Below are 27,476 nucleotides of genomic sequence, written 5' to 3' on the forward strand. Positions count from 1 at the left end.
TCTGCTGTTTACACTTCCCTCAATACTTCCCCCCTGTGGTTAAATAAGCCCTAAAACCATAGATTTAAGTCGCTCCCGCTCTCTCTCATTCATTCCTACACACAGGCTCACTCGCCAGCTCTCTCCTCTCTCTCTCTCTCTCTCTCTCTCTCTCTCTCAGAATGACAATTCTAGGTACAGCTCTTGGTCTGGTTTTCTATTTACTTCAAGTCGTTTCTGGAGAAAGTGGCTATGCAGAGAATGGTGAGTCATTTCTAACTTTTCTTTAGGATTTCAGATGATCTCTAGCATCTGTCTCAGGTTGCTCAGATAACTCACAGACCTGAGCGGGGCACTGGGTTGGGGAGAAGGCTGAGGACTTCAGCACGGATTCAGTCAGTTCGTGCACTCTAACCACCAAGACAGGAGGCCTGGGGGCAACACGGAGGATGTTAGAAAGGCTTAGCATTTTCAAGGGATGCACCTGCCTCTACAAATAAGGATTTTTTTTTTTAAATTGAAGTACGTTCATTTACAGTGTGTCAAATGGGGATGTTAAATGTTGGTTGATGCCTTTGCTCTTACAAAGAGAGCACCTATATAGATACAACGGTTGGGCTTGTCAGAGAATCTCCAGGGTAATTTTTACCTTGTCAAGGAATCCAGTGAGTTTTGTTTTTGTTTAGCTTTTTAGGAGGTTCCAAAAGCATAACTTTCAAGATAACATCCAGAAACAAAAACTTTGTCTGCACTTCCCGGTGTTAAATCCTCGGCACCTCAACAAGTGTCTAGAACATAGTAGACATTTAATAAATATCTGAAAACTTCTTCAAATAGAGTCATGTGATAATCTTAGTGAATAACTGAATAGGGAAAGATCTGAGTGAGTTGTCTCACTGCAATATTTTTAACTGTCTCTGTATCAACAAATTTACCACCACATAATAATTCTCTTTGGGCTCCTTAAATACCTAGTCCCTAGAAGCAGATGCCTTCTACTTTATAAATACAGTGTAACTACAGCCAGACAGTACACAAAGGTGGAGCAGTAGCAGAGGAGCCACCTGGAAACTTGGACCACCAATTTGTTCCTGAAAATTAGACGCTTTCCCTTTAAGACTGAAAAAGTATTTGCCTATTGAAGGTATCAGACACAGCCTAATGACTCAGCTCAGATATCTTAAGTCATCTAATTACTGAGGATGGAAATCCCTAGAATATTTTCACTAAGGAAATTGTCGGAGGGTTGGCATTTCTCACAGTGTCACCATGTATGAATCATTCTGTGGGGGATGATGATTATTTCATGGTAAATGTCTTGTGTTTGTACAGATAGGTGTTTGGCAGGGAACACATGAATCTTACTCTTTGGAGTATAATATAACCCTTCTATTTCCTGGTCGTCGTATTATTTTTAAAAGAAATTAAGAATTCTAATTGAAAGGTGAGTTTTCACTTCAACGTTTTAAATTTCAAGGTTTGTTTGTTTGTTTAGGAGATCTGTAACCACCCATCCACACAATTACATCAAAATACTTCCCAGTTTGGGGTGTCAGGAATTCAAAATAATCAAAAGCTCTTTGTTGAATAAGTTAGTTCTCTGATAACCTTCAAGCATTATCAAGAGAAGAAAGAGATAATTTTTTTAAAAATCCAAACCATTTATACTTTTAATCTACTAATTCCTTTCAGTAAGACTTCTAAACCACACCACCTTGTCTATAATAACACATATTTCAAAAAATCTAATTTTTGAGTGTTTAAAAAAAATAGGATAATTCACTAGTTTAAAGTTCTATGTAATTTCGAAGCCATAGTAATAGTAACACCTTTGACATAGAACTCTTTTTCAAAGGAGCCCCAAAGCTTTCATGTATATTCTCGGAATTAGAATTCTTATTTTACCTTTTCATTACTTATTTCTCAAAAAAAAAAAAAAAGGTGATAACAGTCATAGCTAATCCTTATTGAGTGCTTACTGTGTCCTAAGGGTTGGTATACATTTATTCAGTGACTTCTTACAACAACATGCATTTAAAGAGCAGAACACAAGCGTAGAGAGGCTGAATCACCTGACGGAGGACCACAGCTCCAGAGTAGAAGGGCCAGGATTTAAACCCACAGCTGGTCCACCTCGGATACCAGGGGTCTCACCACTGTGTGTATTACTCTTAACTAAGGATTTTTCAGCTTAGACCAAGTATAACATCTTTACAAAACGCCATGCTATTTTGCAAGTTGTGAGGGGACTTTTTCTTGTTTACAAAGCAACTTGGCTTGCTAACACTTGCCAGAGAGCCAATGAGCTCTTTCTCAAAGCATAGCCACTTTAATTGTAGGACCAGGGCTGTATGTAATGTGTGAGAACCCACAACAAGTTCACTCAGCCCAACTAGATGGCCAAGAGTAGCAGGAGGGCTTTGTCCTGTTGCTGCCCAGCATCTGCTGGGCTCTGCTCTCTCTGCCTTACGTTGTGTGTTTAAGAATGTCTGAATCCAATAGTAATGTGGGTTCTGTTGTATGGGGTTGGTGGAAGGTCCAAAGAAGAGAAAACATTAAGACAGCTTTGGGGAGGAGGTCATATAGCTCAGTGCTAGAGTCGATGCTTAGCATGCATGAGATCCTGGGTTCAATCCCCAGTACTTCCATTAAAAAATAATAATAAATGAATGAATAAATCTAATTATAACTCCCCCCCCAAAAAGCAAACAAAAGGCAGCATGAGGACTGCCATGTAAGGGCAGGCTAAAACCACCAAAACATTCCATTGGGAAAGGGGCCAGCAATTAGGGGACAAGATCTAACTCCGTAAGATTAGGATTAGGAATGAACACGTGTTGAAATGGGAGCCCTAGTGTGGGCTGCCCCTCATTATTTAAAACTGCCATTAAAAGGGGAGCCCTACCTTCCTGAAATTACATAAGGAGTCTGCTGGTGGCAGAACTGTGAGCCCGACGGATTTAAGGTCTAGTCAGAAAGAGCAGCACCCACAGCTCTTTATCTAGATGTGGCTTTTCGAGATTTGTCACTTCGGCTGAACAGACCTTTCTCTCAACTGGTTGGACCACTCACGACCAGCTTTACTAACTTTCCCTCAGAACTCCTGGGTTGCTCAAGTAAAGAGGGTACTATTTGTAATCCCATGGCCTTCGGGACACTCAACTGGGGTCTGATTGTTAGTGTATCCTGTATCCTATTAAAGGCCCTAGAAGCATCTATTTTCTGGTATCGATGGGCCAAAGAAATTCCTAGTACCAGCGGATCTGGAAGCACGCACAAGCTCACACTCAACCACTCTGAAAATGGCTTTTGTTACTCTGGATTTTCTCAGATTCTAGTTGGAGTATGTTTGCTGACAGATTTTTCTCTGTTAAATATTGTGAAATACATAGAGACAATGCCTGTTTAATCTTAGGGCCCGTGACCCAGCTTAAGAGATCAAATACTATCTCTGACAGATTGTATTTTCCAAAAGTGGTTGCAAAAAATTCTGGTTCCTTTCATACTTCCAGACTTTGCTAATATCTGTGAAATACAGCGTCTGTGGAAGGAGGCTCTGTAAGCCCAGAAACAGTTCTGTAAAATTCATGGGAAAGTCTGCCAGATCTGAGTCCTGTCAGGTCTAATTTGTGCTAATCATGTTTGCCTCAGTTAGCAGGGTAAGGCAAGTTGCCTTATATAAATATCCACACAGTGGAGATAATCAATTGTTCTTTTAGTTGGGATGCCTATGTAGACAAGGGAAAGCTACCGCTTAAAGAAGTGAATTTCTGACCGCAAGACAGCATTCATCTACCTTCATTCAAAAAAAAAATCTTGGGAAGGGATAAATGAAGATTAGTAAAAAAGCCAAAGGCTAGATTAGGTAGCATATGAATAATAAAGTATCTCTTATTTGAAATGTACAAACGAACAGAGGAAATTCCCATTTATATAAAAGAAAGCATGTGTTTAGTGTTTCATTCTAGATCTCTAATGCACTAACCCAAAGGCAGAAATATTTAGACATCTTTCCAGGTTATTTGTTAATTGGGATGACTTTTTTCTATTAGAAAAAAATCTGTGCTCATTAGGTTTTATTTCGGTTTTGTTATTTTGTTTGTTTGGGGTTGGTTTTTTTGGTTTTTTTGAAGCCCTATTTCTTGTCTTTGCCCTAGGGCTTTCCGTCTTTTGATACACAATAGTCACTCCTTCCTGTCGGTCACAAAAAGCTGCCATTTCACCAATGTCACTTTGGATTTGAAAAGGATGCACTTATTGGCTTCATTAACAGCCATGGGTTTGTTCCTTCCTAGGAGACTTCGATGACGCAGAACTAGACGACTACTCATTCTCGTGCTACAGTCAGCTGGAAGTGAACGGATCCCAGCACTTGCTGACCTGTGCATTTGATGACCCGGACGTCAACAGCACCAATCTGGAATTTGAGATATGGTGAGGAATGGTGCCTTCAATGGGTGCTTAGCAATCCTCTGTCTTTCTTTGATAGGCTGCGTGGCAACAGCTGCAGAAGAGAGAGTGTGGGGGCTAATTATCAAATATTAAAATCACATGAGTTCCAAAAACTTCCTGGAACTTCTTGTCCTTCACCAAAATACTCGAGCAAAGAAACTCTCACAGGCTCATCTTTCAGGTCCTGCTGCTCCAGCCAAATGATGGTAGAGATGTTGGAGACCCCACATCCCTCCTGGCTTCATGGCAGAATTTAAATTCTGGTTTTCTAGGACGTTCCTCCCCCAAAGTCTCTTTGCCCTACGTGAGACAATCCAGGGTCTTCATACTGCACTTTGGAGGGCGGGTGCCTCGTTTCTAATCCCAATACCAGCTCTTAGTACCTTTTTAACTGAGCGTAAGTTGTATAACGTATCTATACCTTAATTTTTTCACCTGTTACATGAGATCTACTACCTCATAGGGAGGTTGTGATGATTTAATAACTTAATACTTTAGTAATTTAATTAAGAGACACATTCAGTAATGAGTCATGGAAAAAAAGGCATTAAGTCAAAATTCTATGAATCGAGACCTGACTTCCACCCTCTTGACACAGTTTGATTTCAAGTGGTTCTCTCAGTATCAGTTTTCCCAAAATCCACAGGAATAGATTGGCTCTCAGTTTCATGAGGCCTCAGAGAAAAGGCAAAAAAAAAAAAAAAAAAAAAAAGAGAGAGAGAGAGAGAGAAAGAGAAAGTCCTCTGTCTGGTTTGAAAGTTTGCTGAAGAGCTCAGAGCACTTTCTCTCCTCCCTCTTTCACAAATCATTTCTTGTTGCCGAGGGTTACTATCTCTGATGCCTTGAAAAAAAATATTCCCCCATGACATTCTGACTTGTGGCTATTTCCAAGCTCATATCAGATGACCTAGTTTTAGTTTCCTAGTAAGGAAAGTGAGTTAAGATCCACCTGTAGTAAAAGAGGGCTTCTTAACTTCCATAGACACTCAGCCGATCTCCCACAATATACAGTCTAGACAAGCCTTGACTCTCATGGCTTACGTTAATTTATAGGAGTTTCCTGCATTTGGTCAGGCAGTGCCTCCTGCTGCTGTCATTGGATAAGCATGATCTTGGACTTGAACTCCACTGTGTGTTCTCAGCCTGCCTCTGTCAGTTCACTTCTATAACACGCTTTCGAGGAATAAAAATGTGTCAAGAGAAGAGGAACCTACGATGTTCTAGTGTCTGCGCAGCAACTGGAAACTGTTCCACCAAAAGGGCCGAACAGCTCATTCAAACTATGCGTTCATTTTCGTGGGCAAAACGCCCTTTAACCCAGAGGCCTGCTTTGGGCTTTCCAGGCAGCTGGGTGGTGAACTTGCGGCGGCTTGTCTTGGGGAGGCCGAGGCTGACCTGTCCACTTTCCCTCACAACAGTATTTGACCACTTCCTTGGCCACTTGAACAAACTTGTTCACTTCCTTTAACAAGTTTCTTGATTTCTCCTGTCATTATTTGTAATCTACCCATAGCCTCCGTTTGGGTTTTTCAGTTGAATTCAGATATTTCCGTTGGAAAGGGATTAAGACATGATTGTAGAGTGAAACAGTCAAGCATGAACTCCTTAGTAGGTCAAGGTGCTTCTGGAGAGCGGCCACTTTCGCAGAGGTATCTACACCTTGAAGGGGAGATTCGTGCAACTCCTGGGTTCCAAGCAGCAACGTACTTCAGGTTAAAGCCACTTAAACCGAGTGTTGTATCTGCTGGTTTGGTTTGGCTTCTTTTCCACAAGGAAACTAGCTTTGTTAGAGCTTTGCTTTTCCCTCTGTGAATATAAATTTATAAAGAAAAAGACTGGAAGTCACTGAAAACGGTGCATTCTGCTGCAGTCATTACACAGGTGGGATTGTTGGTAGAAATCAGGTGTTGCTTCCCAGAGGGCTCATCAGGGGCAGTTTCCTAGATGAATTTACCACCTGCCTGATCTGGCCACCCGTCTCTCAGGTTTAGAAGCCAATTACTTAGTGTTCAACATGCAGATCCGTCTCTCGGGGATGGACTTGGATTAGCCAAAATCACGAAGTTGGATTACCAGCCTACCAACTGATGACTTCACATAAACAAATGCACCTATCACAGCGTCCCAAATATTCACCCTGGGCTCAGGACCTCCAGGACTTGGTGTCTAGGGAGAGGAAGGTCAGAGAGGGCCAGGTAGGTTTCATACCAACATAATTCTGCTCTTACTGGAGGACCTAGAAATTTTTCATTCACCAAAACTCTAATCAGCTCTCAGGTACCTGGAGAGACAAAGCAGAGTTCCTGGAAACAGGCATGGTGTTTGAAATCCTGATAGCGACATTAGCTCTGTGAACTGGGGAGTCATTTAAGTTCTCTGAGTATAACAACTGCCTTGCATTGGGATGGAAGCCTCGGCGGCGGGCTTGCGGTCAATGCCTGTAAATGATACTTAATTCTCTCAGGGTCATCAGATTTTCATGAAAAAAATGTGATCCAAAGGTTGTTTAGTAAATATAGAAGCCAAACAAAGGAAATTTGTTTGTTGATTTTTAAGACTATAGAGTTATTTGACTCAGATCCCAGTGGTTGATTTTTTTAAAAAATTTGTTGCCCACATTTAAAAATCTAGATATCTCTTTAAAAATCAGATTTGGTGATACTGGGCACAGACAGCAAAAATTAGCTGAACAGAACTCTGGTTGCTTCTATAGGTGGGGAATTAAATCTCAGTCCTGAAATTGGGCCCAATTTTCTTATTGATGTTACCTGCATGAACACAATAGGCACGCAACTTTGGGAGCCTGCTTTTTAAGTGTTTGCCTAATTTTCATTTCAGTCAGCTCTCAGAAGGTAATGGTATTTCGTTTATTTCCATGTGCTGGGGGGCACGGCAGTCACCCCCCTGTACCGCCTACAGATACCACTTCAAATGTGTCATTTTTTTGTTTGTTTTCATCACTTACCAAGAACATCATGGGCTGCACCCTGCCAAACCTACTTCATGTTCTTGACTAATTTGCAATCTGTCAAGTATTTTTAATTTAGTCCTTTCTGCAGTAAACCATATGAACTTTTATTACTTTTGAGATAGATTCTGTCTTTCAGGGCCAAATGAGGAATAAAATCTACAGTTTTTGTTTTCAGTGTTTCCAAGTCAGCATCTGTTTGCACTGACAAGAGGAATGTATTTACCACACGAGATCACAGGAGATTTAGGAAAGTGGAGTTGGGGTGAAGTCAGGTGCTATGGTCCCCAGCAGTCTCTCCCTATTTTCAGAACAAGGGGATTTATGTGAGTGGCTTACAGTTGTCCCCTGGGAAAGTCTAAAGTACCAAATTTCTTAGCCTATAATTCTACTTGGATATTTCTTTTTCTCCCCAAAATACTATAGAATAGCTCTATTCAAGAGAAAGACAATGCAGGCCATACCTGCAATTTTAAATTTTCTAGTAGCCACACTTAAAATGGGAAAAAGAAGTAGGTGAAATTAATTTTAATAATATATCTCATTTAACCTGATATCTAAAACATTGTATTTCAAAATATATCAAGAAAAATATTCATGGGGTATTTTACTTTTTTTTTTGCATCCTAAACCTTCCAAATCTGCTGTGGATTTCTTACTGAGAGCACATCTCAATTTGGGCTAGCCATATTTCATGTATTCAGTATCCACTTGTGGCGTGGTGGTTATTGTGCTGGGCAGTGTAGTCCTAGAACATTCCAAAGCTTAGCAATATACGGTTAGCAACCAAGTGAATTGTTTTAATTTAATTAAGTGCATTGAAATGAATTGGGTTGAACTGAGTTGAACCACTCATGAGGGAACACGAAGTTTCTTCCAGTCACCTGAAGCCAGGGTCAGCGGCACAAAGCAACACTGTCTGTTCCAGGCCACAGTTTCTCTCAGTCTCCTGGCGTGGCTTCCCCTCCACATAGGGCAGCTCCCGAGCTCAGAGCCCTTACAAGGATGCCCAGGCTCATGAGAGAGATCACCATATGGTGATCCTTTTTTGTTCATTACTCATTAATACCATTCCCTGAAAAGCGAGAATGAACCAAGAATGCCATTTTAGATTCTTCTTAAACTTCTGACAGTACCAGGACTTTGCTACCTGTTAAGGAGCTGCAACAGAATATTCCACACATGCCTTACTTACAAATGTATTCTAAATGCAATGATTGAACTCAAAGCCATTGCCATGTAATTTCTCCAAATCATTTTTGTTTACCTAAAGTTCAGAAATGGGATCCTGACCCAGTTCTCCTCTTCTGTCCTTACTCACCAGGTCATGACAGTGCTGCCATCTTCAGAACTTTCCATCTGACACTCTTCCCAAGTTTGTTCCCTGGCATTCATCTAGCTTACCTTAAAATTTTACTTTTTATCTCCACTCTTCTCCAAATGGGAAATCCATGTAGCCCAACAAGGGACGTACTCTAGAAACTCCAACACACACACACACACACACACACTCAAACTGCATACTCTAAAGGAGAGCAGTTAACAGCAACAACAAAAAGCTATATTTGGGGGGAGTGGGGACAATTTTTAAGAAATGTCCCACAAACAATAAATATATTAAGTTAGTTAATAAACTTAAAATTTCTTCACAGTCTATTTTTTTTCGTGATGGCTGGAGCTTATCCAGCCACTCAAAAAGACCCTTCTTTTTCAAAGTTGCTGTTAACATTCTTACACAAATCAGTTGGTTAATATACATTTTCATTTCTCTGTGGTGAAATCCTCAGGGTGGAATTGCTGTATCATAGCATAGTTGTGTTTTTAACTTTGTCAGAAGCTGCCCAACAGTTTCCCAAAGTGGTTATACCACTCTATTTTTCCACCAGCAATGTATGAGGGCCACATGTCATTTCCAACATTTGGCTTTGAAATAGTATCTCATGATTAGCAAAACATGATAGCAAATCATGTTGACCATCTTTTCATGTACTTGTTGGCCATTTGGATGTCTTCTTTTGGCGAGTACCTGTTCAAGTCTTTTGTCATATTTTATCAAGTTATTTCTCCTTTTATTATTGATGGGTATGAATCCTTTATATGCTCTGGATACAGCTCCTATGTCAGATGTGTGTACTATTTTCTGCCAGTCTGTCACTTGCCATTTCATTTTATTAATGGTGTATTTTAATAAGCAGGAGGTTTTCATTTTGATGTAGCCCAATATGTTTTGTTTTCCTCTTTTATGTTTAGTGCTTTTTGTGTCATTACTCTCTTCATCTACTCCTAATGTTAGGAAGATATTTTCTGATATTTTCTTCTAAACAGTTCATAGTTTTAGCCTTTATATTTAGGTCTATACCCCATATCCAATTAATTTTGCATGGGATTGAGGTTTACATTTTCCATACATTTGCTCAGTTGTTCCAGGACAATTTGCTGAAAAGATTATCTATTTCCCACTGAATTGATTGGATGCTCATATTTAAAATCAATTAACCTTACGTGTATGAGTCTATTTCTGAACACTCTCTATTTTCTATCGATCAGTATTTCTATCCTGATGTCAGTGCTACACTGTGCAGATTATCATAGCTTTATAGTAAGCTTGAAATCAAGTGCTCCGCGTCCTCCGTATTGGTTCCACTTTTTCAGTGTTGTCTAGGCTATTCTGAGTTCTTTGTGTTTCCACATAAATTTTAAAATCAGCCTGTCAATTTTTTTAAAACTCCTGTTGAGATTTCAATTAATACATCAATTTGGGGGAAATTTCCATCTTTTCACTACTAAATTTGCTAATCCATAAATGTAGCTCTCCATTTACTTAAATCTTCTTTAATAGTTCTCAGGAATTTTTTTTTAATTAATTAATTTATTTATTTAAGGGGGGAGGTAATTGGGTTTACTTATTTATTTTTACAGGAGGTACTGGGGATTGAACCCAGGACCTTGCGTGTGCTAAGCATGCACTCTACCACTTGAGCTATACCCTCCCCTCCAGGAATGTTTTGTAATTTCCATCTTTTAATAATTTTATTTCTAAGCATTTTCTATTTTTATTGCTATCATAAATGGAGATGTTATTTTTAAAATTCATTTTCCAATTTTTGGACGCTGATCTATGGAAACGCAATTGACTTTTGTATACTGACCTTGATGAATTCATTTGTTCCTGTAATTGTGTTGGAGAATCTTTATAGTTTACCATGTGAACAAACATGTTGTCTACAGGTAAAGAAAGTCTTATTTTCTTCCTTTCCAAACTGATGCCTTATATTGTTTCTCTTGCCTGGCTTTGTCATTGTGTCTTTGCACTGGCTAGAACCTCCAGTTCACTGTTGAATAAAAGTGGTGAAATGCATATTCCTGCCTTGTCCTTATCTTAGGGCAAAAGTGTTCACAATTTCACCATTAAGTATGATACTAACTATAGACTTTTTTGCAAATGTCTTTCATCAGGTTGAGGAATTGTCTGCTAAGAGTTTTTATCATAAATGGATGTTGAATTTTTACATATGCTTTTTCTGAATCACTTGAGATGATCAGATTATTTATGTCTTTTGTTCTGTTCATGTGGTAAATTACATTGATTGATCTTTGATTGTTGAACTTACCTTGATTTCCTGCGATGCATCCTACTTTGTCATTATGTGTGAACATCATCATGTTATATTTTCTTGAGGAATTTTGCATATATATCTTGAGAAACATTAATTTACAAACTTCTTTTCTGTAACATTTTTGCCATCTTTTGGTAGCAGGTTTGAGTTAACTTCATAAAATAAGTTGAGAAGCATTTGTTTCTCCTCTATTTTCTGAAAGAATGTGTGTAAGATTGGCACTAATTCATATATATTTGACAGAATTCACCAGCATATAACCATTTGGGTATAAAGTTTTCTTTGTAGGAAAGCTTATTAATAATAAATTTAATTTATTTGAATGAAATCAGAACTATTGAAAATTTGGGGGGTAATATCCCTTTTTAGTGATTGCAAGTTTCAACCATTTCTTATTAGCATTTATTTAGAGTTAATGGTGTACTATTTTATGTAAAATATAAGAAACTTGCAACAATATGATTGTACTTATCACATCCTATCTTTGTACTCCTGTCATATATTTTGCATCTATATACATCATAAAGGCCATAATAATGTTACAATATTTGCTTTAAATAATCAGTTATCTCTAAAGAATCTAAGAGAAGAAAATATGTATTGTCTTTTATACTTACCAAAGTATAGCTTTTCTGGTAAACCAAATTGCTTCCTGTAGATCTGAAATTCCATCTAGTATCATTTCCCTTTGGTCTAAAGAATTTTCTAAAACAAATATCTCAGTTTTTACATAGCTGTAAATGTCTTTATTTTGCCTTCATTATTGAAGAATATTTTGTACTATAAGAATTTAAAGTGGACTTTTTTTTTCCCCATTTCAGAGTTTTAAAGATATTATTCCCAGTGTCTTCTGGTTCATGTAGTTCCTGATAAGAAGTGATATTTTTCTCTGGATGCTTTCAACCTTTCTTAGTCATCTTTGTTTTTCAGCCATCTAACTATGACGTGCCTAGGTGTGGTTTCCTTTGGATTTATCCTGCTTGGATTTGCTGAGTTTTTTAAACCTAAAAGTTGACTTTTTGGGGGTGGGGAGCTACATTTGGGACATCTGGGGACATTATTTCTTTAACTATTTTTTAACTAAATTCTTTCTCTCTTTTTGTTCTAACTGCATGTTTATTTATCCCCTTAACATTGTCGCACGAGTCACCAAGACTTTCTGTTTTTCAGACTGAATAATTTCTATTGATCTGTCCTCAAGTTCACCAACCTTTTCTTCTGCCATCTTCTATCTGCTATTAGGTCCATCCTGTAAGTTCAATATATTTTTAAAATTTTTAGATTTGTACTTGTCAGCTATGGTATTTTCATTTTGTTCTCTTTTGTAGTTTCCGCTTCTTCATTAAGATTATACATCCCATTCAATAATTGTGACCATATTTTTTGTTTAGCCTTTGAACATATTTACAAAACCTGCTGAAAAGCCCTTTTCTGTTAGTTCCAACCTCTGGGTCATCTTAGGGTCAATTTCCATTGACCACTTTTAGTCTTGACTATGCGTCACATTTTCCTTTTTCAGCTCTTTTGTGGTAGCTTTTAATGTAGGAAGGACACTATTGATAATAGATTTTTTTTTTCTGATGCTGATAACACCCTCTGGCAAGTGTTTTTTGGTTTGTTGTTTTTTTTTTTTTTTAGCTCTGTTATTCAATTAACTACAGTGGATTAATCTCCAAATTCTTTTTTCTTTTGAGGCGACACCTACAATCTCTGCTTAGCTCTTTCTAAAGCCTTCTAGCTATTTCTAGCCCATTGTTTCCTTGGCATTCCCTCTATATTTGCACAATTAAAGGGACAGATAATAATTTAGGCAGAGTTTATATGCAGACTAAGTGTCTTCTATCTCTAAAGCTTCCTCATTTCTAGGCTATTCCCTCTTAAAAATACCCAGCCTCTCAGGGCATCTATAACTCTGTCCTCTAACTTCTCAAGACAATAAAACTGTGGCTTTCTGTTAGATTCTAGATGCTTATTGCAATGTGACCTGAGAAGTGTTGTCAGATAAAACAAAACAAAACAAAACAAACAACAACACAGAAACAAGGATCAAATCCACCCTTTTTAAAAAGTATTAAATTCCCTTTAGTTTCTGCCTGCTTTTGGTTACTCTCCAATGCTCTTAAACAGTATTTTCAAGAATATCTTGTTCAAAGTTTATAAGAGCTGTAGATTGGAGAGTTAGTCTAGTATAAGCTACTCTGCCATTACTGGAACTAAAACTTATACCTTTTTTAAAACAGGAATTTTTTAAGAATACAATTTGGAGCTTTTGAATGTAGTTACATAGTAGGCAATACTCTCTCTTCTTCAGTTTCCTAAAAGCCTGATTTAATTGGGAACAGGAGGCTGAAGAAGTGACAGAATTCAATTCCTAGAGTATTGCTATTGCGTGTTCATCTAGGGAGCGTGGGGAGGATGGTTGATTTTAAAGTCTGCTGATGAGTTAAAGATGGAACACCGTCAAAATAACCTACAAAAATCTCTGAATCACCCATTAAGTATATATGGTTTTGTGTATATAATCCTTTAGACTGTTCTATTATTTCCTTTTGGTCAATGTTGTTTACAAGCTTTAGTTCCTCAATTTATTCCTTTCATACAGGATAACAAAAGAGGAAGCAATTACCTTCCCACCTAAACAAAGTATTTCTCTTTCCATGATCAATTATTAGAAGATAAGAATTTTCTATTATATTCATGGACATGCTTTGACCATTTCAGGTTCAGTTGCATCTAGTGCCTGAGTAAATCATCACAGATTATAAGGGCAGCAAAAAGCTATATTGCTTTCATAACTCTCTTTCTCTCAAGCATGCGCCTACCCTGTGGGTGGAGCTCAAGCCACACAGCTGAAATGTACACGTGATGCTATCCCATTCTATGCAGAATTTCCTACTTAAACTGAGACAAATTCCCTTTTTGTTTCTATAGTGGGGCCCTTTTGGATGTAAATTGCCTGAGTTTTAATAAACTACAAGAGATGTATTTCATCAAGACAAAGAAATTCTTACTGATTGGAGACAGCGAAATATGTGTGAAGCTTGAAAGAAAGAGCATGACTTGCAGGAAAATGAACATAGTCAAAATAGGTAAGAAGTTGTAAATGCGAGTATGTCATCATTTTTCAGATACCTGAAGACAGATACCTGTATCTGAATTTTCTGTATGTTAAAAGCAGACAGATCATGAGAACTATTTGCAGTAGAAAATATCAAATTCCCTAATGCACATAATTTTTTAAAAGAAATGAAAGTTTGAAGCTTATGCTATTAATTCCTACAGTGAGGAAATGTTGAGGGTCTTCAAACTCAACTATGAAAAAGGGTGATTGGCAGTTGCAGATTGTAGGAAGGGTTCATCTGTGTGAAGTGCCTAATGGAGCAAGGATTCCTGTCACTCACCCATATATGTCCTTTCCTTCCTCACCTAACCTTTTCCTGAATTCCCTATAATCTCCCCACTTACTTACCACATTCTGAGTGCATTTAACTAAATTATCAAGTTATTTTAAAAAGTAAATATGCCTTTTTGTATTAGAGTTCTCCATATGAAACAGAACTAATAAGATAGACAGATGGATAGATGGACAGGTAGATAGATAAATGGATGAATGGATGGATGGATGGATAGATAGAGACAGACAGACAGACAAGAAAAAGAGGTTTACTTTAAGGAATTGGCTGTCATGATTGTCGGAGTTGGCAAGTCTGAAATGTGTAGAGTGAGCCAGAAGACTAGAAATTCAGGTAAGAGTGGATATCACATTCTCGAGTCCACATTCCACAGGGCAAGCCAGGCAGTGTGGAAACTCAAGCAGGGTTTCTATGTTGTATTCTTATGACAACATTGCTTCTTTGAGGAATCTGTCTTTGTTTTTAAGGCCTTCATCTGATTGGATGAAGCCCACAACATTATGGAGGGTAATCTGTTTTACTTAAAGTCTACTGATTTCAATGTTAGCCATGTCTTTCAAAAAAATACCTTCAGACTAGTGTTTGGCCAAACTACTGGGCACCATAGCTTAGCCAAGCTGACACATGAAACTGCCATCACATCTTCCTAGGAGAATTATTATTGAGCAGTGATGCGTAATTAAATCTGATGTGGCCTAGAATACTCATACTACACTTGGCAAAAAAAAGTAATAATAATTATATTACAAGTAAAATTACAATTTGAATTGCTAAATTCATCTGTATGTTTCCCTTGGTTCTATATAATATCCATATATGTAGTAAAATGAATCAGTAAATCCATTCAATTATTGGGTTATAAGTCAATATTATTTACCAATTCTCCATTCAGTTACCAAGCAAGTAAATCAAAACAGATAGACACAAAAGTTTTTTCCATTACTTACAAATTTATGACACTGAAGTGAGTAAGGTTCTTTTTCAGAATCTCAGAGATACCCTGGTGGAGGGGAATGTCTAAGCCAGTTATGATGTATTAGTGCAATGGAATACTAACTTTTTGTATTCATTCTGCCTATGGAGATTTACAAGTGAAACAATACATATGGGGGGGAAATTATTAAAGTGATGGAAGAGGTACATTCTTTTGCTGGTTTTAAATAGTATGGCTCTGTCTCACTCTATTCTCAACCCCTTCCCTTCATCCTTCTAAAAGAAAATTAACGGTAGGAGAGCAATACTCATTAGAGACAACAAAGAGAAACTTGGAACTTAGTCTTAGTTTTGTATCACTAAGATTGTAAAGAGTAAAAGCAGAAGTTCCATGTGTGAACAATTATCTTGTGAAAAAAAAAAAAGCCGAGGTAGCAGAAAAGAGATACTAAGCACAACCAATACGAATGCTGTCCGGGGGTGGGGTATGACAGGTATCTCTGAGTATGGGACACAAGCAGACTGGGTTTTGGTCATTTGGAGGTAAGGCTGCTATGGATGGATGTTCGGTTCGTGCACAGGGCAATTTATCTAAAGGTTCACCACTTGCGTTGCAAATGTATGTTCACTCTAAGAGAGCAGGCAGGGAAGGCAGAGATTCCCAATTCTCTGGCTGAGTCCTGGAGACCTTCCTTACTGAAACTCACACCAGCACACAGGCCACGTGCTTTTTACAGAGTGAGCATGTGAACACTCACGGCACACCCAGAGGCTCCCGGTGCCACCTACCCCACCTGAATCCCCAGATCTCGGATGCCCAGTGCTCATAGAGGTCCACATTCTGTACCACCCAGCAGACTGAAAACCTGATCAGCTGCCTCATCTGAGCGGCCAGAGGGAGAGACAGGATGTGCACACCGCTGGTCACGTGGGTCTGTGAGAGAGTGGTGAGCACCCCGGGACGAGCAGGATGAGAGGCAGTGAAGGTGTGTCTCTCAGTAGCATCTTGTTCTGGTTCCTAATGTGGCATTCCATAAATAGAACTGTCATTTAAGTACATTTAAATTGGATGCTTCTGATGGAACCACAGAGCCAGAGCTTTGCAGCTACCTGCCCCACACTTCCACCCCTTCCTTAGGTGTGGGCCCCCAGTAAGACTGGAGGGGCATCTCCCTGTCTTCCCACTCTTCATGTCAAGGTAAATCTATATAACAGTTCAGGTTGTGCCAGGAATAACTTAACTTTTTAAAATGTTACCTGAGGAATGAGCACCTTTTCAAAATTTGCTCACAGACATTCACTGGGGCTGGAAGCAGACCTGTTTGGGGAGAGCCTGAACAGGCCGGCACCAGAGAATGGAATACAGAAACACAAGCTAAGTGAAGGAGAGCGAGACTCGGAATCAGACAGAATTGGATTTAAATGCCATCCAGTTACTCTGCAGGAGCCTGAGCTGACGTGAACTAACCTCTCTGGGACTCAGCATCCATCCTCGTCAGCACAGCGGTGATGAGTGATGGCTGATGGAAGGCGGTGCAAGTAACACACTGGACACTCAGCAGGCGTGCAGCCAGTACTAGCCTGTCCTTCCCTTAATGCTTCCATATTGAGAGGCCTTGGGAGACAGGGATAGGACAAGGAATTCCATGTGAGAGATCTGGTAGCAAATGTGTCTCAATCATTTCCTTGAATGGAAGGTAGGGACTGACTTAGCTGGTGTAAGAGGGTTGACAGTACCCTCTCTGGGTCTGTTTCTCTACACCCACTACCTTGCCTCCTGCTTCCCTTTGGGGTACCTTCCCTTTTTATAGGGCATCTAAGGGTGAAAAAGGATAAACTTCCCCTTTCTTGAGACATCCAAGGGTAGAGAAGGAACCACTTCCTCTTTTTCAGTACCTCTGGAGTAAATCAATGCAGGAGACTCTTAGGAGCCACCACTGTGAGCAAGTGATTATGACAAGGGGGCCAAACTTCACCACACGAGCTCATTTTACTGGGTCAGCAAGTCAGTCTTAAAGCCCAGCTCACAGAGCCTAGAATCCAGCTCAGTCTGCTAAGTGAAATTTAGATAAACAAACACTCCCTTGTTAATGACAGGTTTAGGTTAGATTTTACCTTATATATCCGCCAATCTATCTGATTATGAGCCAAGCAAACAAGTGGCTGCCCCATCCCTACACAACTGACTCCCCAGGCTTTAGTGAGAGAGCAGCTGAGAGGCCAAGACAGGGAAGCCCCAAGTCAGTGGTGGGAGACAGCCTGACAAGCATGCGCTCCCAGGACTTCAGTACCTTTCTCAGGGTTTGTTCTACCCGAAATAATACCTATCTCCCTCTGACAGCATTTCATGTATGGTGCATGGGATCCCATCAGAAGCTGTGTGAGTCAGGCAGGGAGACGGAAGACGCCAGGGAGGAGTTTGGAGTTAACAGAAACAAGACTGAAGAAGGGGGCAGCCCAACGTTACACGGGAAGTTACGAGCCAGGGCCCGGAAGCAGGCCCTCAGCTTCTACGTAGCTGAGATGAGGTGGAAGGCCCCCAGCTCTTACTGGAACAATGAAGACTCAAAGTTAAATACTCCTGCTTTGGGGAAAGTTAGTTACCAATTCTCTAGTACTCAAAAGGGGAAGAGAATCTGTTTCAGTATAAAGTTAGCACTAGCTGCTATAAACAGTAAGCACTAAAACATATCTCAAACACCGTAAGTTTATTTCTTGCTCACAGAAGAGCCAAAATGGGTGTTTCTAAGCTGTGGGTGGTGCTCCTCCAAGCAATACTCACAGCTCCTCCATCCGGTGGTTCCACTGCGACAACATGTTACTCCAAGTGGCAGAAGGGGACCGGGTGTGGGGTCACACATGGGGGACTTCTGGGCCAGGATGGGAGGTGGTGCACGTCACTTCTGCCCACATCCTGCACAAGACTACACCCAGCAGCGAGGGAGGCTGGGGAATGTAGTCAGGCTTTGAATCAGAAAGAAGAAAGGGTTTTTACTGACCCAGAAAAGGGATGTGATTTTTCAGAGCAGATGAACTTTAAAACCGATCATTATTTCTTTGACTACCCTCCAGACTGACCTCATTTTTTTTTCTTTCCAGTTAAACCTGAGGCTCCTTTTGACGTAAGAGTCATCTATCGCGAGGCAGCAAATGACTTTGTGGTGACATTTAATACATCGCACTTGCGAAAGAAGTATGTGAAAGAATTAATGCATGAGGTAGCCTACCGCCAGGAAAAAAACGAAAACAATTGGATGGTATGTAGGTTTTCTTTTTATACATGCGGTTCTTTATTAAACAATAGGAAACACTTCACTGTAAAAATCCGTAAAACCTTATAAGCAAACATTTTGTAAATAGGATCTATACTACAGTTAAAGAAGTAACACAGTTATTTATATGCAATACTGACAAATTTGGCATTTATTGAAAAGAAATTGAAAATTATAAACTCAGAGCTTTACTGTCACGCTCTTTGCCAATACCTCACCAGCACTGACGGCACAGCCCTGAGAGCACCGGTCCCCCCGATGCTGCTTACAGTTATACGCTATGAAATTTAGGAATATGTATATAAAAATATACTTAAGAAGAAAGTTACATATATAAATTAAAATATTGTAAATACATAAAACTATAAAATAGAAACTTTTTAATGTTATGTATTTTATTGTTTCAAAGGTACATTTACCTAGGGAGGATCCCTAGTAACTTTCTGTTCAAAATATGCTTTTTACTGAAAGAAACTTCCCCAAGTGTAAAGGTTTAGGCCTCACAAAATGTGGATCTTCTCTGGCTTGTTCTTTTCCTAGGTCTCATTTTTCTTTCTTGCCCTATTTTTTGTCTTTATAATGTCTCTCAGTATCTAATGTCTCTAAGTATCTAATGTCTTAGATACTTAGACTGACTGTATAAATTGAGAACAAATTCATCCTCTTTATCTGGGGGCCTTAAAAAGAATCACATTTAGCACAACTCTCACAGGCAAATCAGGCAAAAACAAAATCACCAAATCATAGCCACAGTTTAGTTTATGGGAGTTGTGGAAACAGCCTGAAGTAAGTAGCAGAGGAGGTGGAATGTTTTTCTTCATTTTTTTGAAGCCTGAGTTCTTAAATCCTTAAAGTATCAGCTTAATTTGCACCCTTCATAATCTGGAGGGTTATTTAGACTCCACAAGTTGCTGCAGTTGGAGTGGTCTGGCTGTCCCTGCAATCTTTTGGGGGAAGAAAGCAGGGGAAAAAAAGTAAAATGTCCCAGATTTTCAGGTTCCTCTGACGTCACTGGCTTAACTTTCAGCCTTTTTGTACCACATGGACAAAAAAAGAGGTGCTAGCTGCTTTCTCCAGGGGGAGAGAGACCCTCCTTACCCATACTGTTTCCTTTTCTCAGGCCAGGGTCAGCCTTGATTGTTTGCAGTTTGCTGCTGTATACAACTTACATGAGTCTAATGCCTGCCCTAGACCACCTCCCCCTCCTTCTGTCCTCCCCCACCACGCGCGCGCGCACACACACACACACACACACACACACACATACAAACACACACTGATGCCCTCTTTCAGTCTTCATCTGAAAATTGCATCAACGGGCAAGCTACTCTAGTAAAGAAAGGAAGGATTTTGAATAAATGGCACTAGGACAATCAGTTAACTGGGGAAAAAAAATAACTTACATGCCCCACTTGCCACATATAACAAAAAAAATTAAAACAAAAGATGATTTAGAGAAATTACATAAAAGTGAAACTCTAAATAGTCTAAAAAGTATGTAGGTAAATGTTTATATAATCTTGAGATGAAGAGGAACATACTAAGCATAGAACCAGTAAAATAAAGCAAAATATGGAAACTTGTGATTACATGAAACCTCATAAAGGTTTATGAACGTCAGCACGCACAATAATCAAAGTCATAAGGCAAATTAGAAATTAGGATTGAATTGCCACACGTACAATTGACAGATGGTTAATATTCTTAAAATATAAAGAGGTCTTATAAATCATTAAGAAAAGAACAAATGTAACAATAGAAAAATTAGCAAAAAATTTGAAAATGTCTCACAAAATAGGAAATACATAATTTGAATAAGTATAAGGAAACTAATAATCAAATATAAATGTAAATAACAATGGTTGTTATCAAGTTGTTAGAGCACTTTTTCCTCTTAAGGATGATACACATTGTTGGAGACTGTTGTCTCCGTATTGCTATTGACAATGTAGAGTGATATCTTTTTAGAGGAAAATGATCCTTGTTCACTAACCTTACCATTCCCTTTCATCTCCCCCTGCGATGTGAAAGGGGCGAGAAAGAAAAAGAAGAGATTGGAGTGTGGAAAGGAAGGTGGGAGCCTCTAAGTGATTTACATCCTCCCTGAGTGGGAGAGCCCAGTTCACCTGAATAAAGACCCATTGAACCACTGCCTTCTTTGACAGCTTGTAGCATCCTTTGTGAGCTTGCACACTCTGCCCCAAGTCTGCTCTGACTCCTCCGTGTCCAGGCTCCTTTTCCTAACCAGTATGAGAGAACCTCGAGATAGAGCCCACTTGACTAAGGACACTCAACTTGAAATGATTTGGGAGATGTGGGCAGCCCCTCTTTTTCCATCATAAAAATGTAGTGGCCCTTTTTGCTCTTTAGCACGTGAACTTATCCAGTACAAAGCTGATGCTCCTGCAGAGAAATCTACAACCTGATGCAATGTATGAGATTAAAGTTCGGTCCATCCCTGACACCAACTATTTTGAAGGCTTCTGGAGTGAATGGAGTCCAAGTTTCCACTTCAGAACTCCAGAGACCAGTATCAGAGGTGAGAAGTGACTAGAGTCTGTTCCCCAGCACCCCTTTGTAGTGCTTGGCATGTCAAAGTGTGTGAGCGAGAGAGATGAAACGAAGCCGCAAATTAGGACTCCCTGGAGGGCATTCTAACTTACTTTGGAAAATGACCCTCCATCTTTCCCCATTTTGTAAAGAATATGCAAGGGATGGAAGTAGGACCCTTAGTCACTGATCAGCTGATGTAGGATGTCTGGACTCCACTGCTCTGAGTACTTCTTGGAGCTGCTAATTGTCTGAACAACATCCCCACCAACTACCTCCGCTTTACCAGTGTAGCCTGGGATCCCAAAGGCTGGGCCCTGTAAGTCCCCTCCAGGGAACACCTTTGCAGATGGCAGATGAACAGGCTGGTGTGTCTTTCCCATGCCTTCTTTCCTAGAATAATAAAGATATCCTGGAGGATTAGGAAGTGAGAATAGCCAGAAGAGCCAAAGAACATGGCTCAGGCAGACCCCTGGGACATGAAGCGCCCCACACATACCTTCCCTCTGTAGGATGAGCGGAATTGTTCTGCAGTACCAGCCTCCCATCCTCACCCTAGGAATTGCTGAGTTGCAGGGTAGAGCATCCGCTGATCATCCCCCTGCTCAACTTCTCTCTCTCGGTGGTGGAGTCAGGGATGGAGTGCCGTTACCTTTAATGCTAAGTCATGTTTACATTTCAAGTGACAGAGGTTCTGGACCTGGTCACCTAAGTCAGTGCCACTTACTGAAGCCAAAATTCCCCCATAAACACTAGTACATCATCCTGTGTACTGAAGAGCAACTTTCAAGAAATCATAAATGGGCTCAAGTCATTAAATAAACTCAGAGCATCCTGAAAGTCTCCTCCACCATGTGCTTAATGACTGCTAACCAAGATCTATTCTTGCATTCCAGGGCAGATGGATCCCGTTGCACTAACTATCAGCATTCTGAGCTTCTTCTCTGTGGCTCTCGTGGTCATTTTGGCCTGTGTGTTATGGAAAAAAAGGTGAATTTCTTTAACTAATCAAGAGAGTGGTTATGTGGGATTCCAGACAGTCAGAGCTCTAATCCTATTATTTAATGAGAAAACTACAAAGGGGAAATAAGGCATTTCAGGAATTACAATGCCCAACATCCCTTCTTATCCTCAGGCACTGGTGAATTTCCGCAGTTAATTTCATAAAAGGTAAAAATATATAACAACATAGGGCTAGCTTTCTGCTAAATCTTCCCTCCAAAGTATCCTAAAGAAGTAGGCACCATGTTTCCAGAATGCCTGGGAAGCTGGAGGCACCCATAAAAAATACAGAATGTGTTTGAAGTCTACACTTTCGGCACACAAATTCGTGGGGCTTTTGCATTCTATCCCATGATAGGGCCATGCTTGTTTCATCATAAAAGTGATATTTTAGACATCACCAGTCAAGTTATTAATGTTTTAGAAAGATGTTCTCAGCAAAGGGTCCTATATCCCCAAGATGCTCCAGCTTGACAAGTACTACCCAAAGCAATTACCCTTATGTCTCACTTCTACCAAAATCAGAGCAGAGGAGTTGCTGCCAATAAAGAGAAGGAATGAGATGACAACACCTATTTTGGGGAGTAGCTGAGCAGATCAGAGTTTTGTTTCACAGCTAAACCATTGCCAAGCCTCCTTGCTCCTCCTCTCTAGATCTCTTTCCTGGGGGTGTCACACCATTTTCTTGTTCACAGAGTAGATCACTGGTAATGTTCTCTGGTCCAGCTCTTCCCTGGATTGGTAGGATACTGAGGCCCAGATAAGGCAAGTCACCATCCAAGGTCACACCTGGTTGTGGCAGAGCCTAGACTAGAAATCTGCTCTTCTGGCTGCTGGCTCAGAATGAGCGGAAGAATCTATTATGCCTGCTCCTTCTGCCATTCACTTCCTCTTCAATGTCCTCTGGTTTCAGGATTAAGCCTATGGTGTGGCCCAGTCTCCCTGATCATAAGAAGACTCTGGAACAACTGTGCAAGAAACCAAAAAAGGTGAGTGCTTCTCTCACTATGTTGGAGGCATCCCAGTAGCCAAGAATGAGATTGCAGGATGAGGAAGAGCTGGACCTCAAGTTTTGGTCTTTGGTGCGTCACATAACCAGGGTCCCTCATAAGATGCCAGCTGCAGGTTCCTGGAGGTAGGAAACAAAAATGAGATACAAGTCTCAGAATTTCCCAGGCCTCCCAAGGGCTAGAGGGCATGGCCAGTGATCACTTTAGACCCTGAAGTGTCATAGCACCTCCAGAGGCAAAGAGTCAGCTAGACCATGTGGGTAGTTCTCTGACATTCCCTGGTGAACCCCTGTTGGAAAGTTCTTTAGATCTTTTCCTGAGCAGAACATTTGGTGATGTGTCTCTCTGGTGCAGTCTTAATGCCTTCTCTCTTTTTTTGGTGCAGAATTTGAATGTGAGTTTCAATCCTGAAAGTTTCCTGGACTGTCAGATTCATAAGGTAGATGGCATTCAAGCTAGAGATGAAGCAGAAGGCTTTCTGCAAGACCCTCTTCCTTCACAACCAGAGGAGTCTGAGAAACGGAGGCTCAGAGAGGGTATGCAGGGCCCAAACTGGCCCTCCGAGCATCCAGTCTTCACCCCAAAAACTTTCATAGGAGAATCACCATTCAGATGCCTGGCTGGGAATATCAGTGTATGCGATGCCCCAGTGCTCCCCTCCTCCAGGTCCCCAGACTGCAGGGAAGGTGGCAAGAACGGGCCACTCGTGCACCAGGACTTGCTGCTTGGCCCTGGAACTACAAACAGCACCCTGCCCTCTCCATTTCCTTTCCAGTCAGGAATCCTGACACTGAACCCTGCTGCCCAGGGACAGCCCACCCTCACTTCCCTGGGATCAAGTCAAGAGGAAGCATATGTTACCATGTCCAGCTTCTACCAAAACCAGTGAATTGCAAGAAACCCAAGACCAGAATCATTGTGATGAACAAAGATGACTGAATCCTACTCTCTCTCACAGCACAAAGAAGACAAAACTAACGCAGCCCCTCTACATGATCTGCAGGACTCTGAAACATCGCTTTGACCATGCCTCCCCACTTCAGCGGCATTCAGCAGGAGGCAGGAGCATTTTGCATCAGGCAACTCTGGTGATTCAGTTATTTTAGAAAGGAAAAAAGCAGAAAAGAGTAAAAGAAAGGGTGGGGGAAAGGATGGAGGGACAGGGGAAGCAGAAAGGGAGCAAAGGAAGAAAGAAGGAAAGGAGAATGAGAATGATAGATACCATTATTAGCACTTACTATATACACAGTGCTGTGCTACGTGCCTGCACATCTTGTCTCACTGCATCTTCACAATAATCCTGGGAGGTGGGTGCAATTATTATTGTTCTCTTTGCTATAGATGGTGAAACAGTGGCTTAAATTAACTTATCCGTGTCCCCCAACCAGCAAGGAATAGAACCAAGATTTGCTGCCCAGGAGTCTAAATGCAGTCCCCTCCGAACCAGGCACCTTTCTCTTACTAGGGACTGTCCCACTCCTGATAGCCAAACCTCACTAATAACAAGGTGACCCTATAGTTTATTGTCCAAACTGGGTCACTTTTGAAAGCAAAAGGGAAAGTTACAAGTAGTCACTCCAGGACAAGTGTAAACCAGGAATATACCAGACAAATGGGGACATCTGGTCACCCAAACCAAAAAGGCTATGAGGAAGACAGTGGGAAAGGAATGGTCTCATGATGTGTGAATCCAGCCATACCTACAAAAAGTGGAGAAGGCAAGAAAGAGCCACAAAGCTCATTTCATTTCATTTTTTTCTGAAAAAATACTCAAAGGGTAATCAACTAGAAGCCCAGAATTTCTACTAATAGTTGCCAAGAGCAAGATCTTCTTGCTCCCCCCACCCAACCGCATCCACTGATGATGGAAGAACACGTGCTTGACTCTGGACACTGGTGCATTCGAGCAATAAGCCAGGAAACAACCCTTCTATGTGCGTAGAGACTACCCAACCCAAATTCACCTGCTGTCCTGATTTCTACTGCCGTGGATATTGCCACAAATTTCACGGAGAAGGCATTACAAGCATACGCAGTGAGTGAACTGACTGTGGCCATGTTCTTAAAGATACGGAGGAAAGACATATTGTTAGCATCTGACAAGTGTCTTCTTACATTTCTTGGTCTAGAATACGTTTCTAAAGTCTATCTATTCTAAAGCCAAATTAAGGCAGCGGAGCAGTGTCAGCTGAGCCTACCCCCACAGCCCCCCAAGGCCCCTCTGCACACAGACCCCGGCAGAGCAGAGGCAGCAGGGGGAAGGAAAGAAACACATCGGTCCAGGACTGATGCTGTTGTTTGCGAGTTTGTCCTCACAGTTGTTGTCTACATTTTACATTTTTCTTTGTTCTGTTTTTAGTTTGTTTTGGGAGAGACTAAGTCTTTAATTTTTAAAATTCTTTCGTTTACTTTGTTTTGTGATGTCTATCAAGAGAGTTTTAACTCGTGGACTCATGGGCCTTATCTGTGGGCTCAGAGGACTAATAATTGTCAGACCAGCTTATTCTTCAGTTGAGTGGTGTCCTTTCCAAGTCCTCTCCAAGTGTGAATCAGTCGTGCTGACTGTCAGTGCATAACCCCTTAGATTTTCTCAGTGCTTTTGTGATTTTTCAAAGCACTTCAGTGAGCATTATCCCTGTCATTTCCTTGACAGGTATTTAAGACAAATAAGTTTGGGACCCTGCCCCCATAAAGCGAAAAATTTAATGAAAGGCAGCTTTGTAAACAAATGATGATAGTAACACAGAATGCTATCATGGAGGCATGTTAAGAGTGCCCTGTCGGAGGCAGTCAGGGAAAATGCCACAAGAGTGGTGTACCTCTGCGTGGAGGAAAGGCAGAATCTGCCTGGCATGTAAGCAGCAGAAGGTATTTTCCACCAGGTGGACATGGGTTCTCTACCTTCGGTAGAAATGCGAGCCACGTCTCAAGGAAGAGATCATCACAGAAAACCTCACGCCCAGCCGAGCTCTCTCGCACCTTATCCAGAGGTCCTATGAAATACTTATTGTATTATCTTTGCCTTATGGGAAAATTCGGACACAGAGAGGACAGGTAAGTTATTCAAACTTACACATTGAAGCTGTAAGTTTGTATCCCTTGTAAACATAGACAATCTCTCAAAGAAAAGAGGAGCTAGGTCCAGAGGAAGATCAAGGTCCCTCCGGCTCTATACCCCTGTTTCAATGTTGTTTGGCACAGTTTATCATTTGAATTCAGTGTGTGAATGTCTGTCTGTTACTGGAGGCATGTAAAATCCATGTATCATACTCTTATGTAATCATAACTGCTGCTAATGCTTGATTATATACTCAGGGACAATGTCTAATGTAACATCGCAAATTTGTTCTGACCAACCCCCTGTGGTTTTTATTAAGAAAGAAAAACTCCTGGTCAGGGACATTGTATAAATCAAAGATGTAAACTGCTGATTCTGTATAACATAAAATGAAAAGAAAACATAAATAGGCAGAGAATTTGGTCAATTAAACAACCATGTCTGAGTCTAGGGGACGCTGGCTTACTGGATGGATTGACCAGATTTTGCCTCTCCCTTCATTCTGATTTCCAAGGGCGTTTGCTTCAGAGAAGCTAAGCATGGGCTGTTTCAAATGTGTATTTTCTAGACTTGTGTTTTCATAGCATTTCTAGAGAGGCGACAAGACTCAGAACTGGCCAGGAAGATGGTGAGCCTATGTGATCAGATAGCCGGAGTGATGTGTATCAGATGCCATTTCTGACAGCTCAGTGGTTTTTCTCTGGGGTTATTCTTAAAAATATCCATCATTCACTACACTGAAAGTCTCTGATTTGACTATATACTTCCCACATGCATTACAAATATTTTGCAGAGCTGCTAAGTATAATTATCCGATGTGTGTGACAATCATATATTTAATTAAACGCTATAAAACTCTCTGCGAGTGTACTTGTCTTTTGTGAGAAATACATAGACGGCTCTCCAGAATAGGCCACGGTTCTTCTCAGCCACTGGAAATAGCCTGGCACCATTTGCTGTCATTTTTTTGGCTTGGATTTTCAGAACCCTTTTTTCAACAATTAAGTAATTAGTTTGCAAACTAATGAATTAACTGCAATTTGTTGAGAATCTGCCTTGCATCACTTTGCACTGTGCTGAGCACTGAGGATACAGAGATGAGATGAGATGTTCCCAGCTCCCAGTCACATGGGGACAAAGACACATAGAAATAGTTACGATGTTGTATCATTACATTAAGTCACGATTCTGAGCTTTAAGCAATAGGAACCAGCTTTGGTTA

General features: G+C 40.5%; 1 protein-coding gene across 2 annotated transcripts; it reads left to right on the forward strand.

Annotated features, from left to right (window-relative positions):
- Window positions 1–27,112, forward strand: IL7R (interleukin 7 receptor). Of its 2 annotated transcripts, none has more exons than XM_010977599.3 (8): window positions 1–243; window positions 4,275–4,413; window positions 13,948–14,105; window positions 18,462–18,619; window positions 21,005–21,173; window positions 22,081–22,174; window positions 23,100–23,175; window positions 23,582–27,112. In XM_010977599.3, the coding sequence occupies exons 1-8, from the start codon at window positions 162–164 to the stop codon at window positions 24,083–24,085; spliced, it is 1,380 nt and encodes a 459-aa protein (XP_010975901.1). In that variant the 5' UTR covers window positions 1–161; the 3' UTR covers window positions 24,086–27,112. The 2 variants fall into 2 exon arrangements, with proteins under 2 accessions (XP_010975901.1, XP_064336104.1); XM_064480034.1 differs by lacking the exon at window positions 1–243 and adding an exon at window positions 12,187–12,267.
- The last annotated feature ends 364 nt before the right edge of the window (window positions 27,113–27,476 follow it).

Source organism: Camelus dromedarius, chromosome 3, assembly GCF_036321535.1.
Source record: "Camelus dromedarius isolate mCamDro1 chromosome 3, mCamDro1.pat, whole genome shotgun sequence".
In the NCBI taxonomy this organism is placed as follows: domain Eukaryota; kingdom Metazoa; phylum Chordata; class Mammalia; order Artiodactyla; family Camelidae; genus Camelus; species Camelus dromedarius.

What these genes read in the sequence shown, in the direction of transcription:
- IL7R (XM_010977599.3), top strand. Translation starts at nt 162, where the DNA reads ATGACAATTCTAGGTACAGCTCTTGGTCTGGTTTTCTATTTACTTCAA. An exon ending in AAGTGGCTATGCAGAGAATG is followed by an intron (nt 244 to 4,274) that starts GTGAGTCATTTC and finishes GTTCCTTCCTAG; the next exon opens with GAGACTTCGATGACGCAGAA. An exon ending in AATCTGGAATTTGAGATATG is followed by an intron (nt 4,414 to 13,947) that starts GTGAGGAATGGT and finishes TTGTTTCTATAG; the next exon opens with TGGGGCCCTTTTGGATGTAA.